The sequence below is a fragment of the Magnolia sinica genome, chromosome 6, assembly GCF_029962835.1.
Source record: "Magnolia sinica isolate HGM2019 chromosome 6, MsV1, whole genome shotgun sequence".
Taxonomy (NCBI): Eukaryota; Viridiplantae; Streptophyta; class Magnoliopsida; order Magnoliales; family Magnoliaceae; genus Magnolia; species Magnolia sinica.
In genome coordinates this window covers 96,705,941-96,725,311 of record NC_080578.1, presented here as the reverse complement: position 1 = coordinate 96,725,311, position 19,371 = coordinate 96,705,941, and the positions used below count along the sequence as shown (strand labels likewise).

The 19,371-nt window shown below is 40.3% G+C and overlaps 1 protein-coding gene across 1 annotated transcript; it reads left to right on the top strand.

Annotated features, from left to right (window-relative positions):
• The first annotated feature begins 4,422 nt into the window (after nucleotides 1–4,422).
• On the top strand, nucleotides 4,423–11,644 carry LOC131249751 (probable disease resistance protein At1g61300). Its single transcript, XM_058250515.1, has 2 exons — nucleotides 4,423–5,294; nucleotides 11,245–11,644. The coding sequence occupies exons 1-2, from the start codon at nucleotides 4,423–4,425 to the stop codon at nucleotides 11,642–11,644; spliced, it is 1,272 nt and encodes a 423-aa protein (XP_058106498.1).
• The last annotated feature ends 7,727 nt before the right edge of the window (nucleotides 11,645–19,371 follow it).

The window sequence follows — 19,371 nt, the reverse complement described above, 5'->3', positions numbered from 1 at the left end:
TGATGAAGCTGTCCATTTCCTATGAACAACATTGAAGGGGCCTGGTTATTTGGACAGACCGTGTTTATATCTGTATTTGCAGGGACCACACCCTTAACCTAAACCACACCCTAAACCTAAAACCTAAACCTAAACCTAAACCTAAAACCTAAACTTTAACCTATAACCTATAACCTAAACCTCAACATATAACCTATAACCTAACCTAAACCTATAACCTATAACCTAAACCTAAACCCGATCCTAAACCCGATCCTAAACCCGAACCCAATTTCCTAAACCTAAACCTTAACCTATTCTCAATTCCTTAAAGCTATAACCTATAACCTAAACCTAAACCTATAACCTTAACCTAAACCTATAACCTAAACCTAAACCTAAACCAAAACCTATAACCTTAACCTATAACTTAAAACCTAGACCTAAACCTAAAATCTAAATGTATTCTCAAATCCCTAAACCTAAACCTACACCTAATCCTAATCTCAACTACTTAACCTAAACCTAAACTTGAAAACCCAAACCTAAACCCGATCCCGAACCCGAACCCGATTTCCTAAACCTAAACCTTAACCTATTCTCAATTCCCTAAAGCTATAACCTATAACCTAAATCTAAACCTAAAACCAAACCAAAACCTATAACCTTAACCTAAACTAAAACCTATAACCTAAACCTTAACCTATAACCTATAACCTATAACCTAAACTTATAACCTATAACCTATAACCTAAACCTAAACCTAAAACTTAAATGTATTCTCAAATCCCTAAACCTAATCATACACCTAATCCTAATCTCAACTACTTAACCTAAACCTAAACTTGAAAACCCAAACCTAAACCCGATCCTGAACCCGAACCAGATTTCCTAAACCTAAACCTTAACCTATTCTCAATTCCCTAAAGCTATAACCTAAACCTAACCTGAACCTAAAACCTAAACCTAAACCTATAACCTTAACCTAAACCAAAACCTATAACCTAAACCTTAACCTATAACCTATAACCTATAACCTAAACTTATAACCTATAACCTAAACTTAAAACCTAAACCTAAACATATAACCTAAACCTATAAACTAAAACCTAAACAAAACCTAAAACCTAAATGTATTCTCAAATCCTTAAACCTAAACCTACACTTAATCCTAATCTCAACTCCTTAACCTAAACCTAAACTTGAAAACCCAAACTAAACCCGATCTCAAACCTGAACCCGATTTCCTAAACCTAAACCTTAACCTATTCTCAATTCCCTAAAGCTTTAACCTATAACATAAACCTAAACCTAAACCTTAATCTTAACCTATAACCTAAACCTAAACCTATAACCTAAACCAAAACCAAAACCTATAACCTAAACCTTAACCTATAACCTATAACCTATAACCTAAACTTATAACTGATAATCTAACCTTAACATAAACCTAGACCTAAAACCTAAACCTAAACCTATAACCTATAACCTAAACCTAAACCTAAAACCTAAATGTATTCTCAAATCCCTAAACCTAAACCTACACCTAATCCTAATCTCAACTCCCTAATCTAAACCTAAACCTAAACTTGAAAACCCAAACCTAAACCCGATCCCGAACCCAAACCTGATTTCCTAAACCTAAACCTTAACCTATTCTCAATTCCCTAAAGCTATAACCTATAACCTATAACCTACACCTACACCTACACCTAAACTTAACCTAAACCTTTAACTTTAACCTAAACCTAAAACCTAAACCTAAACCTAAAACCTAAATGTATTCTCAAATCCTTGAACCTAAACCTACACCTAATCCTAATTTCAACTCCTTAACCTAAACCTAAACTTGAAAACCCAAACTAAACCCGATCTCAAACCTGAACCCGATTTCCTAAACCTAAACCTTAACCTATTCTTAATTCCCTAAAGCTTTAACCTATAACCTATAACCTATAGCCTAAACCTAAACCTTAACCTTAACCTAAACCTATAACCTAAACCTAAACCTAAACCTTAACCTTAACCTAAACCTATAACATTAACCTAAACCAAAACCTATAACCTAAACCTTAACCTATAACCTATAACCTATAACCTAAACTTATAACCTATAACCTAAAACCTAAACCTAAACCTATAACCTATAACCTAACCCTAAACCTAAAACCTAAATGTATTCTCAAATCCCTAAACCGAAACCTACACCTAATCCTAATCTCAACTCCCTAACCTAAACCTAAACCTACACCTAATCCTAATCCCAACTCCCTAACCTAAACCTAAACCTAAACTTGAAAACCCAAACCTAAACCTGCTCCCGAACCCGAACTTGATTCCTAAACCTAAACCTTAACCTATTCTCAATTCCCTAAAGCTATAACCTATAACCTAAACCTAAACCTAAACCTATAACCTTAACCTAGACCTAGGTTTTGAGTTTAAAAGTTCATCCTAGGTTTGAATACATTACTCATGTTGGATTTTGCCATAGTTTAGAAGATTTGTAGGTACATTCTTGATTTCTTCATATATAAGTGTTTTTTTTTTGTCTTTCTTTCTTTTGAGATGTGTACAAAGGCATGCTTGTTTGATTGTGTCTACAAATGTTGTTTTATACAAGTTAACAAGATAAATAAGTCAGTGGAGGATGAAATTCATTTTCACAAGGAAGGGTTTCAAAACTTGAAAGTGATTTTGTGTCGAAGTCCACAGAAGTTACATCTGCAGTTTTAAGGAAAGAAGAAGCTCTATCTTCTGCATTTGTTGAAATTGACTGTCTGAAGGAAGAAAATTCTATAAAAATGTGAGCATTATTGAATGCATATGGAGGGTGTTTACTGTGTTGGAGTGTATTTGTTTCTTGCACATGAGGGCATGTCTTAGTTGTAATTCTTATGATAGGTTGAGCAAAGTAAAGTGTTGTTTATTTAGAAATGTGAATGTATGATGCATTGTATGATTTGATTGCTATTTGTAATAAATGCATCATTTTTTTTTTCTGATTGCATTTTATGTACTATTTTAAGCTTAGATGAGTTATCAATCACCACAGGTTCTTGCAATGGAAACAGGTCGTATTATTACAATTTTTTTAAAAAATAGCTGCGAAGATAATCCGTAGCTATTGGTATCTATTGCTACCGATATTGTCCGTAGATATTGGCATCTACTGCTACGGATATAATCCATAGCTATTGGTATCTATTGCTACGGATATATTGGTAGCTATTGGTATCTATTGCTACAGCTATAATCCGTAGCTATTGGTATCTATTGCTACAGATATAATCCGTAGCTACACCTTTAGCTACCTCACCAATAGCGACGGACATGCTACGGATCATATTCGTAGCAAAAGGACTTTTGCTATGGTTTTTGGTCGTAGCCTTTACCCATTTTTCTTGTAGTGACTCCGGGCTCAAGTTGTGCATTTCTGGGTACTATTAGAACTTGATTTCCGAGGTAGTTGTCAAGTCCAGTAATGTGGTCATAACCGTATAGTTTTAGGGCAATCAGACTTTCGACGTGCGGTCCAAGTTCGATACGGAGTTTCATAATGCTCCCAAAAGCAACTGGGTTTAGAGATTGATCCTAGATTTCAGGGTAATGTAGCGTTAATGATTCTACAAGTTTTGGGTCTTATAGATCGTATTTAAAGTGATTAGTGATAATTTCACAGGTAATCTAGTTTAACACTTAGTTAATTCTCGTCTAATTTCTAAAGGATTTGGTCCTGAGTGATTTCTGCCTGAAGTGGTACTCATGTCATTGTACGGATTTTTTTCAAGACGTTACAAGCTGGAAAATGTGGAAAATATTACAAGCGCAGTGACTAAGATAGAAGAGGTTTATGAAGAAATATGGAGGGATTTCTCACTCCCACGTGTCGCATTGGGAAAGCGTATTGTAAAGAAGATTGAAGAGGTCGTGAAACTTAAGGAGAAAGGTCAATTTTCAGAAGGGTTACTTGCTAATCTATTACCTGAAAGTGGAAGTATGCCCACAACAAAATTGGTGGGTAGAACGATAATGGAAAGAAATTTGGAACATATTTGGGAGTCGTTGATGGATCAGGAGATCAAAACTATTGGTGTGTATAGCATGGGGGGGAGTGGGAAAAACGACCGTCATGACCCATATCTTTAATAAAATACAGGGATCTAGAATATTTGGTCTTACCATTTGGGTGACGGTATTTAATGATTCTAATATTGAGAGACTGCAAAATTGTATTGCACGAGAAATAGGGTTGGACATTTCCTATGAAGATGATGAAATGAGAAGGTCAAGGAAATTGTTTGAGGCTTTGAAGCGTAGGGAGAAGTTGTTATTATCTTAGATGATATATGTAAATCATTTCCATTGGAAAAGGTAGGGATTCCTGAGGGCAATGCATACGAGATAGTTTTGACCACTCGATTAAAAAATGTGTGCCGAGGCATGAACTGTCAAAAAAAGTTTGAAGTGGAGGTTCTTACAAGGGAAGAAGCATGGGAATTGTTCAAGGAAATGCTTGGGACTAATGTTGTATTTTCTCCCGAAGTAGAACAGATTGCAAAGCTTGTAATTGAAGAATGTGGTGGTTTGCCGCTTGGAATAATCACAATAGCAAGTGCAATGAGAGAAAAAGACGACGTTAGAGAATGGAGAAATGCATTAGAGGAGTTAAAATGCTCAACGATGGAGATTGAAGGCATGGATGATCAGCCTTTTCCAATTTTAAAATTTAGTTATGATCGACTAAAATCTGAGAGGATTCAATCTTGCTTCTTGTATTGTGCTTTGTATCCAGAGGACTATGCATTCGATGATGAAGAGCTGGTGAAGTATTGGATAGCAGAAGGATTGATAGAGGATATGGGATATTGGGAAAAGGAACAAGACAAAGGCCGCATAATATTGAATGGACTAATAGATGTATGTATGTTGGTAAGGAAGTTTGTAGATAGTATAGTAATGCATGATTTAATCAGAGATTTGGCCATCGAAATTACAAGGAAGAGGCCTCGGTTTGTGGTCAAAGCTAGGATAGGGATAAGGGGATCAATTGGTGTACAAGAATTTATTGAAGAGGTTGAAAAAATCTCATTAATGAGAAATCAAATTGAAATGATTTCAGGTGAACCTAACTGCCCAAAACTCTCCACATTGTTGTTGCAGGAGAACCCTCTCTCAGGTAACATTTCTCATAAGTTCTTCAATCACATGAACGGCCTCAGAGTTCTTGACCTTTCTAAGACTGGTATTGAGTATCTGCCAGAATCAGTTTCCAACTTGGAGAACCTGCATATTAACGCAGGGGAGGACGTGAGGTCGAGCACCGTCTTCCTCAAGAGGATAACTATTCCGAATCCACAGAACTTCTCTGGACTCCTCACAGAGACTTCTCAAATCTACGAGGAAAGAAAGCAGAAAATAGAAATAAATTCTAATAAATTCGAAATTGATTAATGAATAATTAAAAATGAGTTCACAACCCTTTAAATAAGGGTATCAAGCAATGGGAAAGAAATCATAATCAAACTACAACTCAAACTCCTAGAATCCGCGACTTACTATAAATAGTAAACTTACTATTTATAGACGGTCGTGATGTCTACTAGTGCGCAAGGTTTTCGGCCAAAAATAGTAAGTGTCCTATTTGGCTTCACCAAACCGTTCCCCTAATTATTCTAAGCTCTTTTCACGTTGGGCGCAACTCCTAAAGCCCGACGGATGAAGAGTTATAATCAAACTAAAACTTACTATTTATAGTAAAAATGAAATTAAAACAGGGAAACGACCGTCAATCAAAGGGTTTTTTGCAATTCCGGGCTGCGCAACTTGGCGTAGTGGGGTTGGTTGGCTAAAGTAGCTCGTTCTACCCCAAAATCATATATTTTATGTCAGCTAACTCATTCCGGATTGCGAGATACGCCCGATCTAAGGTCCGATGGTCCGGATCACTTCTGTTTTCAACCGGGCCTTTTCTGATCCATCTTGGCCATGAAACTGTGTGCGACCCGCTCTACATCAGTCCCCTCCACTTCAAAAGAACTCGTCCTCGAGTTCTCATCCTACGCTGGTTCATGATACTCGGTCAGGTCCGCGACGTTAAAAGTCCGTGAGATTGCCATGTCATCTGGAAGATCAACAACATAAGCGTTGTCATTGATCTTTCGGATGATTGGTACCGGTCCAATCTTTTTATTCTTCAACTTGTTGTACGTTCCGGTCGAAAATCGTTCTTTGCGCAGATGGACCATTATGTGGTCACCCACCTCGAACACTTTTTGTCGTCGATGCTTGTCGGCTTGCTCCTTGTATTTTTTGTTCGAGGCATGTAGCTTAGTTTGTACTTCCGCATGAATGCCCATGATCTTATTAGCCATATGTTCCGCTGCAATGCTCATGCTTGGGAGCTTAGGCAGAGGGACCAAGTCTAGTGTGTGGCGAGGTACTCGTCCATAAATAACCTGGAACGGAAATTTCCTTGTCGAGCGGTTCACCATGTTGTTGAATGCAAACTCCGCTTGAGACAAGGCCAAATCCCACTGCTTCGGTTTTTCTCCTGAAATACATCGAAGAAGGTTTCCCAACGTGCGATTTACAACCTCAGTTTGGTAGGCGCTGCTGAACTGAAGTCGTGTATCGAATCGAGTCCACAAAGTCCGCCAAAAGTGGCTTATGAACTTCGTGTCACAGTCAGAAGTAATAGTCTTAGGAACCCCGTGTAGCCGCACAATTTCTCTGAAGAATAGATTCGCTACGTGTGTTGCATCGAGAGTCTTCTTGCATGGAATAAAGTGCGCCATCTTGGAGAAATGATCTACTACCACGAACATCGAATCCATGCCGCGTTGTGTTCGTGGGAGACCAAGCACGAAGTCCATAGATAAATCCTCCCAAGGGCCGTCAGGCACAGGTAACGGAGTGTAAAGGCCCGTATTATGAGATTGCCCCTTAGAGGTCAGACAAATATAACAACGTTGGACTGCCTTTCCTACATCACGTACCAATTGCGGCCAGTAATACCGTTCTTCCACAAGAGCTCACGTCTTATCTCGCCCAAGGTATCCACTGAGGCCACCTCCATGTAGCTCTTGGATTATCTGTTCCCTTAGCGAACTGTTTGGGATGCACAGTCGATTTCCCTTGAAAAGGAACCTGTCTTGCATATGTAAGTCGTCGGGGTGACCTTCTTGGCATCTAACCCATGCGTCCTTGAAGTCGACGTCATCGGCATATATGTCTTTGAGGCGCTCAAACCCGACGACATCATTGCTCATAGTGACTAACAAAGTTGCACGGCGACTCAGTGCATCAGCTACTTTGTTCTGTTGCCCTGACTTATGTTTTAGTACGAACGTGAATTTCTGCAAAAACGAGATCCATCTAGCATGCACACGGTTAATGTTAGCTTGACTATTAATGAATTTGAGAGCTTGATGGTCCGCGTAAAGTATGAATTCCCTTTGAATCAAATAATGTCGCCAGTGTCGCAGTGCCTGGACCACCGCATATAACTCGATCTCATATGTAGACCACTTCTTACGTGCATTGCTAAGTTTCTCGCTGTAGAAGGCTACCGGCTTACCTTCTTGAGACAAAACTCCCCCAATTCCGACATATGAGGCATCACATTCGACTTCAAACAGTTTGTCGAAGTTGGGAAGTATAAGAACCGGGGTTGTGGATAATCTGCGCTTGATTTCGGCAAAGTTCCCGTCGGCTTCGTTAGTCCATTGAAACTGCCCTTTCTTCATGCAATATGTGATTGGTGACACAATGGTACTGAAATTCTTCACGAACCGATGATAGAATGTCGCCAGTCCATGAAAACTTCGCACTTCGTGAATATTTGTAGGAACCGGCCATTCTCTGATCGCCTTCACCTTTTCCTCATCCACCCGAATGCCCGTGGATGTGACGACAAAACCCAGAAACAATAGGCTATCAGTCATGAAGCTACACTTTTTTAAATTGAGGTATAGTTTGTTTTTAGTGAGCACTTGAAGGACCTTCTTGAGGTGTTCCATATGAGTGGTTTCGTCTTGACTGTATATCAAAATATCATCGAAGTAAACCACAACGAACCGCCCAATGAAAGGTTTTAGAACTTGGTTCATCAACCTCATAAATGTACTAGGCGCATTCGAAAGACCGAAGGGCATGACCATCCATTCGTATAATCCTTCCTTGGTCTTAAAGGCTGTTTTCCACTTATCACCTGACCGTATTCGAATCTGATGGTAGCCGCTCCTTTGGTCCAATTTAGAGAATATTTTTGCACCCTCTAGCATGTCCAGCATATCATCCAACCGTGGTATAGGAAACCTGTATTTTATGGTGATTTTGTTGATGGCTCGGCTGTCGACACACATGCGCCAACTCCCATATTTCTTTGGAGTTAATAGAGCTGGTACAGCACATGGACTCATGCTCTCTCGAATAAGACCCTTACGGATCAACTCCTCTACTTGTCCCTGCAGAATCTCGCACTCATTCGGACTCATTCGATAATGGGGACGATTCGGTAAACTGGACCCAGGGACAAAGTCGATATGGTGTTGGATATCCCGCATGGGGGGTAACCCATCGGGAAGGTCATCGGGCCAGATTTCTTTGAATTCATGTAGTAGGGGCCTTAGTCTTTTAGGAATGTTGGTAGGTTCGAGTTCTTTCCCTTTTACAATTGATGCATAAGTCTATCCTGTTTCCTTTGATTCTTCCACGAAGTCCCGTATGGTTAAGAGAAAACGACCCTCTACTTTAGAAGTTTCAAGTGGTCCCTCTGGATCCATAGGGGCCAATATGGTCTTCCGGCCGTCCTTGACGAAGATATATATATTATCTCGCCCTTTATGAGTGGCGTCACGGTCAGATTGCCAGGGCCGACCGAGTAGTATGTGACATGCTTCCATATCAACCACATCGCATACTACTTCATCCTTATAATGTTTGCCAATTGAAAAGGATAAGGTGCACCGTTCAGTTACCTTGGTTTCGCTGACCTTTTTGATCAAACTGATTATATATGGAGAGGGATGACGCTCCGTTTTCAATTGCAATTTTTTCACCATGACCTTGGAGACGATGTTCTCGCTGCTCCCACTATCAATGATCACGTCACAAACCTTTCGATTCACCGTACACCTAGTGTGGAAGATGTTATGCCACTGTGGATGCACTTCTTTTCTTGGCGCATATAATAGTCACCTCACGACGAGCGACTCGCCGTGATCTTGCTGAATCCAACCTGAATTATCTGCCTCGTCCTCGGTGGTATATATGCTCCTGTTCTTCAATATCTGGATCTTCATAAGCGTTATCAGCACTACCATCATTGATGGCGAGGTTTGCCACTTTTCGCTGGGGACAAGTATTTGATAGGTGACCCGGTTGGCCACAACGATAACATTTATCGGGCCTTAGCCGAGCATAGGGGTTCGAGATTCTACTTGGACCAGTAGCAGTAGATACACCCCTTCGGGGTCTAGCTTGCCCGCTTCCCTGATCTCGGTTCTCAAACGTAGGAGGTTGAGTGCGTGCTCCTACGGGCTCCTTCCCCTTAAGCTATGCAGTTCCCTGGGGCAGACCTGCCACAAGGATCCTTACAGTAGGATAGGTCCGTGTGTTAGGACGTTTAAGTTACGCTTCTTCTCGAGTAGCCAACTTGATCGCATCATTCATCGTCTAGACGGACTGCATCTGGAGCCGATCCTGGATAGCCATACGTAATCCACCGTTGAATCGGGCGACTTGCTGCGATTCAGTCTCGACCAAATCGTTATGCGCCGCCAGGCGGTAAAATTCTTCTGCGTATTCTCTCACCGACCGACTAACCTGTCGACAATTTTGGTATTGTTGGAATAATACCTGATCGTAATCGCTAGGGAGGAATCGGGCACATAGTAGTTGCTTTATCCGCTGCCAGGTGCGGATTGGTGCTTTCGTCTGCCTGGTTCACGCGAGTTGCAGTTGTTCCCACCAAGCAGAAGCTCCTTCTTTTAACTTGTACGCCACAAGCTTGACCTTCTTTGCTTCAGGAATGCCCATATAGTCGAAAAATCGCTCAACTTCAGAAAGCCAATCGAGAAAATCCTCAATATGTAGTTGGCCATTGAAGCTAGGAATATCAACCCTCATCTTGAATTCTCGATCCCTTCGATCTACTCGATCGCCGCCATGTCTGGGGTGTTGAAAGATTATGTCGTCGATTTCCTCCTTACTGGAGCCCCCTTCCTTAGGAATGACCCTTGGATGCACTGTCGGTACTATCCTGCGATCAGGGCGATTAATTGAGGGTGGAGGATTGCCACCAGGAATACGGAGTTGCCTTAGGTTTTCCGCCAAGAGATCCGCTATGCGGTCGATGGAAGCCTGCAGCCCTTGCATGGCTTGCTGATTCTCTCGTTGCACTACTTCGAAAGCTGCCGTCGTTAAAGGTAAATTCCCTAGAGCACTGCCCATGGGATTGTTGCCCGACCCGTCGTTAGAAGCCATCGACCCGAGGAGAAACCTCGCTTTGATACCAAACTGACGTAGGGGAGGACGTGAGGTCGAGCACCGTCTTCCTCAAGAGGATAACTATTCCGAATCCACGGAACTTCTCTGGACTCCTCACAGAGACTTCTCGAATCCACGAGGAAAAAAAGCAAAAAATAGAAATAAATTCTAATAAATTCGAAATTGATTAATGAATAATTAAAAACGAGTTCACAACCCTTTAAATAGGGGTATCAAGCAATGGGAAAGAAATCATAATCAAACTACAACTCAAACTCCTAGAATCCACAACTTACTATAAATAGTAAACTTACTATTTATAGACGGTCGTGATGTCTACTAGTGCGCAAGGTTTTCGGCCAAAAATAGTAAGTGTCCTATTTGGTTTCACCAAACCGTTCCCCTAATTATTCTAAGCTCTTTTCACGTTGGGCGCAACTCTTAAAACCCGACGGATGAAGAGTTATAATCAAACTAAAACTTACTATTTATAGTAAAAACGAAATTAAAACAAGGAAACGACCGTCAATCAAGGGATTTTTCGCAATTCTGAGCTGCGCAACCCGGCATAGCCGGGTTGGTTGGCTAAAGTAGCTCGTTCTACCCCAAAATCATATATTTTACGTCAGCTAACTCATTCCGGATTGCGAGATACGCCGATCTAAGGTCCGATGGTCCGGATCACTTCTGTCGTCGACCGGGCCTTTTCTGATCCATCTTGGCCATGAAACTGTCCGCGACCCGCTCTACATCACATATGCTCTTACTAAATAGCTGTGAGAGGTTAAGGGAGGTGCCGTCCTTAGCAAAGCTGAAGCGTCTAAGGTTTTTGAACCTAAATGACACTGGCATCAAAGAAGTGCCAGATGGGATGGAATGTTTGGTTAACCTCAAAGAGTTTTATGTTTCATCTGCTGAAGAGACAAATAAGATAAATGCTGGTGGTTGCAATTCCTTAATGCTTACTGATAGTATTATCAATCTGAAAATGGAGAGATGCGATCTGTCAAGCTTACACTGCCTGTCTCGCTTGCAACACTTGCAGTCATGTGACATCTTGGAGTGTAGCATGAAGTGGTTGTTGCCGATAGGAGACAACAGCACCATAATTCCGTCTTTACCCTCAAGACTGTCTGGATCTAATGGATCTTCCGAATTTAAGGGGTCTGTGTGAGGGAGCCTTGCTGCGTGGCTCATTTGCATGCCTCAGAAACCTGAGTGTCTGGGGATGTGAAGTATTGGAGAATGTCATGTCACTTGAATTGTTTCAGCACCTCCAATGCCTCCAATACATCCGAATTATAGAATGCAATGAGATGGAGGAGGTGATAAAAGGAGGAGAAGAAGGTGATAACAACAACAATAACAATACCATCATCCTACTCCCTAACTTGAATTCTTTCCTTTTGGATAATTTAGGGAAATTGAAAAGCATTTGTAAGCGGCTAATCATTTGCCCTTCCCTGACTGAGATTTACATAACGGATTGTCCTCTGCTGAAGAAGATCCCTCTTTCCATGGGCAACTCAACATCTGTTGTGAGAGGAAGGATTAAAGGAAGCAAAGAGTGGTGGGATGCATTGGAGTGGGATGATCCCAACACCAAAACACTCCTCCTACCTATTTTTCATGAACAAAGACGTGGAATGAAAAGAAAAGCAGAACGAGTAGAACGAGCAGAAGAGGTTGCATCGACGTCACACTACCGATAATCCTGTTTGGTTTTCTATGCTTTTTTATTTAGTTATCTATTTCTTCTTTTATATTTCAAATGTAATGTTACTCAGAATGTCTTCTCTTCCTCTCCCTCTTTCTCTCTCTCTCTGTAAATGATGACAACGGAGCTTTACCACACAAGCCTTGTTAAGGGATACTGACAGCACGCGTGCCAATGTAGCACACGTTAATGAAAGTCTAACACACGGATCTTCTATGACACCTGTTTCATAGAGAGCATGATACCGGATTGCGCATTGAGTAAGCTGTGGGGCCCACAAGTAACTTAAATGTCTTATCCACACCGTCCATCCGTTTTTCCAAATCATGTTAGTGCTTGAGTCCAAAATCGAAATATATCCAAAGCTCAAGTGGACCACACACTGGGGATAATGGCATCCACTCAATACGGAGTCTTTGTCCACGTGGAACAACCAAGCTGGATTGGACCCACCATGCTGCACATGTAAAATCCACTCCATCCATCCATCAGTTGCACTTTCTAATGTTAGGCCATGGGATCAAAAATCAGCGCCAGCCAATAGGTTACTGTTTTGATCTTTTTGTATGCACCCAAAGAAAGGTTATCACCTAACGGCCTCAATTCCAGGATTGCATGGCTTAGGATCGACTGTTGGCATCATTATCCCCACCATTTGCTATTATTTGGTCTACCTTAACTTTTTCATCCTAAATGTTGGGCATCTGTTGGTAAACCTGTCAAATGCTTTATGAAATAGGCCAAGTATTATTAATGCTAAATAGAGCAGTTTTGAGTGTAAAATGAACTTATGCATACAAATCATTATTTTAATATAAAGGATGTGAAACCAATTGGTAATTATAGTCAATGACAGATTTCTTATTATTATTTACTTCTCACTGATAATATATATTTTCTTTATGTTTCAACATTTGAATTGCAATAAAATATTTTTAAAATGACAGGATTTAACCTCATATTAGTTAGAAGGCAGCAGATAATAAACAATGATTAAACTCGAGTATTGATGTGCAATGGAACCGCAGGAACTGATAGTCATTGATGTCGTTGTCTACTAAGTGATGCTTAATCTACTTTTCAAAAAATCAGAAAATGTTCACATATATTTTTATTTTCTAGTAATGAGCGACTTCCATGGAACATCTGAGCCGTGAATATGATGGCCACAAGCTCCAAAGTTGGAACAACCCATTAAATGAGCCACATACATTAAGCTAGACCATTCATCTGTTTTCTATTGATTTTAAGTGTGCTGCCCGCCTGATAAAAATGGGCTTCTTCTTTGTTTTTTTTTCTGTAACCCATGGTGCCTTTTATTATGTCTCCCACCTTTTGAACGGCTAAGATTGGACTGTACTATGAGTACCCGTTCTGAGGAGTGATTACGACTAACCTAGCAGGGGGAATGGCGCATCAGATCCACCCCGTCCATCAGGTGTTCTGCTACCTTTTCATTATGGGTTCCTAAATTCATTTCAATCGGAGACTTAAGTGGGCCACACCGTAAGAAAACAGTGTAAAATCATGCCTAAAACTGTAAATTTCACGTGGTGTGGCCCACACCACCCTTGAAGTGTCCTGATTTTCGAGTGTGGTGTGTCGGATGACGTGTCAGATAAGTGATTGGATGGCATATACCCACCATGAACACAATTTGAACAGTTTTAATTAAGATTCTGTTTTACATGCCCACGTGAGCATTGAATCGGCCTATTTTTTTAGCCTTGGTCCACAACCAGAGTGTTCATCTGATGGACGGCGTGGATCTCGCCCACGTGAACTCCTGTATCCATGTCAACGAACAGTGACGCCCCTCATGACCGCGCTATAGTTTCCGCACGTCATTTAACGTCAACATTTTTATTATGGTAATGAGATAGACTCCATCCTTTCATCTTCCATTTGTCTCGATAAAGTTGAATCTAGACCGTAATTATAATGGACCCAACCATGTATTATTATAAATATTCATTTATGATCGTTAATTAGTAAGCACAAAAAAAAATAAAGATTTTTAGTCCTTGAAATTTGGAGAGTACGATTATAAAAAAGGTGGGAAAAGTATCATATTACTGTATTTTATGAACCACACGATATAGGACGTTGGTCCTACTAGTTGGACGGTTTTGATGCTCTGTATAGATCTCTATTCACGTGTATGATGGAAAGTGGCAGTTCCACCACATATCATTTCCCGTTATTTTCTTTGCCTTGCGAACGGAATCTCGTGAGAGCCGATCAGGTAGAGAAAATGTTATTTTACCGCTCGAGCGCGCTTTGAAGTTACACTCGTGTCACCGTGGGACATGGACCATACGTACAAAAGATCAGACCCGCTCTCCAGGTGGTCCTCACTGTGTGAATTCTACACATGTAAAGGTGGGAAAATATTACTATCAGGTGGGCCATATCAGTGCCTAGTACGAGAACCATTGGTTAATGTTTTTTAACCGTTCATTTGTTTTGTACGAAAATAAATCGAGTATCAGATTATTCATTCTCGTGCAAAACAAATGAACGGTTAAAAGACATTGACCGATAGTTGCATAAGCCTGATTTTCCAGGCATGGATTTCAGGCTGATGTGATCACCTAAAAAGCGACTCTGATTTCACGCAAGCTTTGTGCGTGTCTACTCCAGGGGCGAACGAGATTCTGTCAGATCGGAATAACAGAGATCCGTCGGAAGCAGATTGGCTGGTGTACCTTATACGAGCTATTTAGCTGCTGTATTGACTTCAACAAGTTCTGTGATCACGAGGTATGTGTTATATGCAAACTGCTCATTCATTTGGCCAAGCTCATCTTAAGGCTTGAGACGAAAATAAGACAGATCTAACTATCAAGTGGACCACACTGAAAAAATTAGTGGGGGATTGAAGGTCTACCATTGAAACTCTTTATGGGGTCACAAAGATCAATATGAAATTTGTTTTTCCTCTGCATTCAGGCAATTTTGACCTTATAAACAGATTGGATGTAAAATAAATGTTATGGTGGGCCCTATAAATTGTTTAACGGTGAAAATCATTATCTCCACTGCTATTTATGGTGTGGTCCAGATGACCTTTAGATATGATTCATTTTTTGGATAATGCTCTAAAATGAACTCTAAAAATAGATGAGCGGTGTAGATATAATAAATATATCACTGTGGGGCCATGTAACTTTGATCTCCTTTGAACCGTTCCAACTCAGCTCGAGGAGCGTCAGTGCTCGTCTTCGCACGACACGTACCTACAACAGCTATATTGCTGGTGTGAGGTACACCAACCAATCCACTTCCACTTCTGTCGGTCCCTGACTCGGGCCCCCCTTGATATTTGTAAATCTGCACTGTCCATACGTTTTCCCAAAAATTAAATAGATCCAAATATCAGGTGGACAACACCACTGGAAATAGTGATGACTGGCAATTAAAAAACTTTTATGGGCCACAAGAAATTTGTATCAAGATGATATTTGTCTTTTCCCTCGTTCAGATATTTTTTACATTATCAACTGGTTGGATGGTAAATCAAGATTTCAGTGGGCCCTAGGATTTCTTTAACGGTGGGCGTTCAATCACCACTGTTTCCAGTGGTGTGGTCCACCTGAGATTTGATCTGCTTTATTTTTATTTTTATTTTATTATTTTTTTTTCTAGTAACCTAAAAAGGTGCTGGAAATGGACGGACGGCATGGATATTCAGTAAATATATCAAGATGCCCCCTGTACCCCAGCAAGTGCAATTGCTATTTTATCCCAATTTCTTTCATGTAATCCCCACCTACAAAGAGTCCATGTGGCCGAAATCCCTGTGGGCCTACTGCTATGAACGTGTGGCATCCGGTTGGTCCATTAGTTTCGCGAGCTTATCTTAGGACTAAACAAACAAGATCCAAAACTCAAGTGGATCAGTACACATAAAATAGTAAGCGTGTTTCGTCCGTAGAATTGAATGGTATTGAATTGTATTAGATGGGATTAACATTATTATTATACAATGATCGTATGTATGTCCGGAAATACCATGGTATTGCAGCTAGCCATGCAATTTTGCTACGGATAAACATTGGACTAAGCAAAATCATATTTGATGGACCATGAAATTGTAATCAACAGACGAAATTCACAACGGATGTCATTCACTTTTACACATATATAACCATATATAACCAGAATGCCACGTGTAAATAGTACATATGGATGGACGGCATGGATAAATACATGCATCAATGTAGGGCTCACATGTGCAGTGGATTTCAAAATCCAGAGAAATCCGGCATGGGACTAAATGCAATTTTATGGGACTAAATGCAATTCCATTCCACCTGATGCCAACCTTCCCATCCTCTCCAAATGCTGGATGGAATTGAACGGGACCAAATGCAATTCTATCCCACCTAATCCCATCTAATACCTAGCGCCAAACGTCCCCTAAGAGATTGAACAATCCACCATGGAAACCCTCATGGTAAGGTGATAGAAGTTTCAGATCAGGCTGATATTTGTTTTCTACATCCATCTTAGTAGGACTATTCCCACTAACCATTTAGATGGCACACAATCAACAAAGTGTGCCTCAAAAAGGTCTCAATGGTGGGCGTTTACATCTAAATGACTCATATATTATGGACATTGGAGTTTGGCATCCGCTCAATTTTTTGGGCGCAGCTTGGGTTGATCCGAGGTGGGTAGATACCTAACTGTGGGGCCGATCGTATTGTATGTTCTTTAAATCCATAGCTTTCACCCGCTCATTTTAGAGCATGATCTCCATAACCCATAAATTACTATGATAAGATGATAATAACCATTGATTTTTCTCTTGGACTGGGGATAACTCGCTGATTAACTCCCATCAATTGGATAGTTATGACTTCTTAGTCAGATTGATTTTGATATGCTCCCTAAGAAAATTTCCCACAATATAGAAGGATTGGTGCTTTGATTTTGATTGTAGGAATCTCAAAAACGATCTCATTAAAGAAGAGGTACACTTAGGTTTTGTTGGAAATTTTTAATTCTATTATCCTTCTTGGAGAAGAAACAAAAACACAGGGTACTCGATCGTAATGTATCAAGTAATAAAAAAAAAAAAAAAAAAAAAAAGTGCGTTTGGTGGAAATTTTGTAAATTTTGCGGCACTTGATCTAGTCATTTCACGTTTTTATTCATTTTCTAGTTGAGATTAATTTTGGTTTTATATGCATTCGATTTTAAAATGTTGGATCTTTTTGTTTTTTGTTTAGGTCACATTATTAATTCAATGCAAATGTGTTGCCTTTTTCTATATAAAGAAGTCTAATCCTTTTTTGTTTAAATTTAAAAAAAATAATTAAAAAATAAAATAAAATAAAAATAATGTGCTGCTTCTTAACTTTTGTTGTCATTTTCTTCTTTATTCTACTTTGTTTATTACTCTCTTGTTTCAATTTGATTTGGATAATTTTTTAGTAACTTTTGATATTCTATGTTGTTTGATTAGAGTAGTTTGTAATAGTACTTATTAGATCTTGGGCTAGTTGTCATTAATGCTAATTTATGAATAAGGTACATCATGGATAACAACTTAGCCAATCATGTGAAGTAAATAACTTGCATATATAATCAAGCAAGATGTTTGATTCTAAAATCCAACACATCAAAAATCTAAGAAGGCTCTTGTAACGCCCTGAAATTCGGGGGTCGAGCATAACTCAGCTCCCGAGTTCCAAAACATCACTTATGCAACATATTTAATGATGGATGTATGTTGACTGTATTAGTGCATAAAACATGGAATAGATTAAGCCAAAGCACAGATATAATTCAAGGATAAGTGAAGAAAGCAAGCGGAAGACTTATAGAAATATATGTGTGCAAGTGCAAATCCCTGAAGTATATATACATACCAGGTCGTAATGAAAGTGTTACTTATCAAAATTAAAAGTATCAAATTACATCATTTAGTTTTCCAAAAGAAATCTCAGCATCCCGCGCATCAGAACAAGGCTCACTAGAACCCGTCTGAAAACTGCATAAAAGAGAAAGCAGCCTTATCATCATCTATCTCCCGCTCTGCCTCAGAAATCGCATCCACATTTGCAATATCAGAACCTAAGACAGAGTCTAGTGGGTATTTAACACCGCCCCAGAACGTGGGAGTGAGTGATCAACTCAGTGGAACAGTAAAGCAAAGGTTAACATGCTATCAGTTCAATCAAGCAGTAATGATAAAGCAGAACAATTAAACATGTCCTAAGTACTCTTGTTAATGCAAGGATGTATGCAGAATGATGCGTGCACTCACGCGTACACCCTCAGCGTCTTCATCTTACGTTACGCATGACACCACCTCAAAGTGCGCCACGTCTACAAAGCACATGCAAATGCGGTGCATGGATATGATTACTAAGTTGTTATTAGTTCATTTCATACAGCAGGATTGTGAAGCTAAGATACCTTCCTCATATCACCATCCAAACAGTGATCCATTCTAAGGTCGTCAATCCTAGACATCTCATACGGCCATATGGTTTCAGGTCGCAGCAAAGGGCTCGTCACCAATCAATGCACGCCTATCACACCTTTATTACCACAGTTCGGCTCATTACCTCAATGCGGTAGCCAGGTATGCTCAAGGTCACTACAAAGGGCTCGTCACCAATCAATGTAGGCCGACAGCACGAATATAGTGTCCCATACCACCATAATCGGGTCACGAGTTTGGTTGCTCACTGGTCACTACAGGGAGGCTCGTCACCCCAGCGTAGGCCGACAGCTCGGCCACGGTGTCCCATACCACCATGTCCGGCCCATGAGTCTTAGCGGATCAAGGTACCATAGTTAATAGGATTTCATCGGTAAGTTCGGTACCCTAGATTCAAACAGTAGCGTCCATATATGGTGAACATACATCGGACAATCGGGTTACTTGACGAACTCGACTAGCACGAACGCACGTTGGGTTGAACGACATAGAGTGCGCAAACACTCCGCGTGGCCAAACCATTGCCGCTAACTCTAATACGGCTCGGGCTCGTCTAATTACGTCCGTTGTGGTGAAAGCAATCTCAGCCACAACCTTAAGGCAGATTACCGATTTCCTGGACTATTCATAGTCCCAAACACATTACACTTCAACAGATATTCGTATTAAATGTAGAACAGTAATGGAACAACAACTTCAATCATGTGGTACTCCAGCATTTGAAGAA

Bases quoted from the DNA above. Each gene is read 5' to 3' on its own strand.
- LOC131249751 (XM_058250515.1), top strand. From the start codon at position 4,423: ATGAACTGTCAAAAAAAGTTTGAAGTGGAGGTTCTTACAAGGGAAGAA. The intron at 5,295-11,244 runs GTCGAGCACCGT...CTTACTAAATAG, and splicing joins AACGCAGGGGAGGACGTGAG to CTGTGAGAGGTTAAGGGAGG.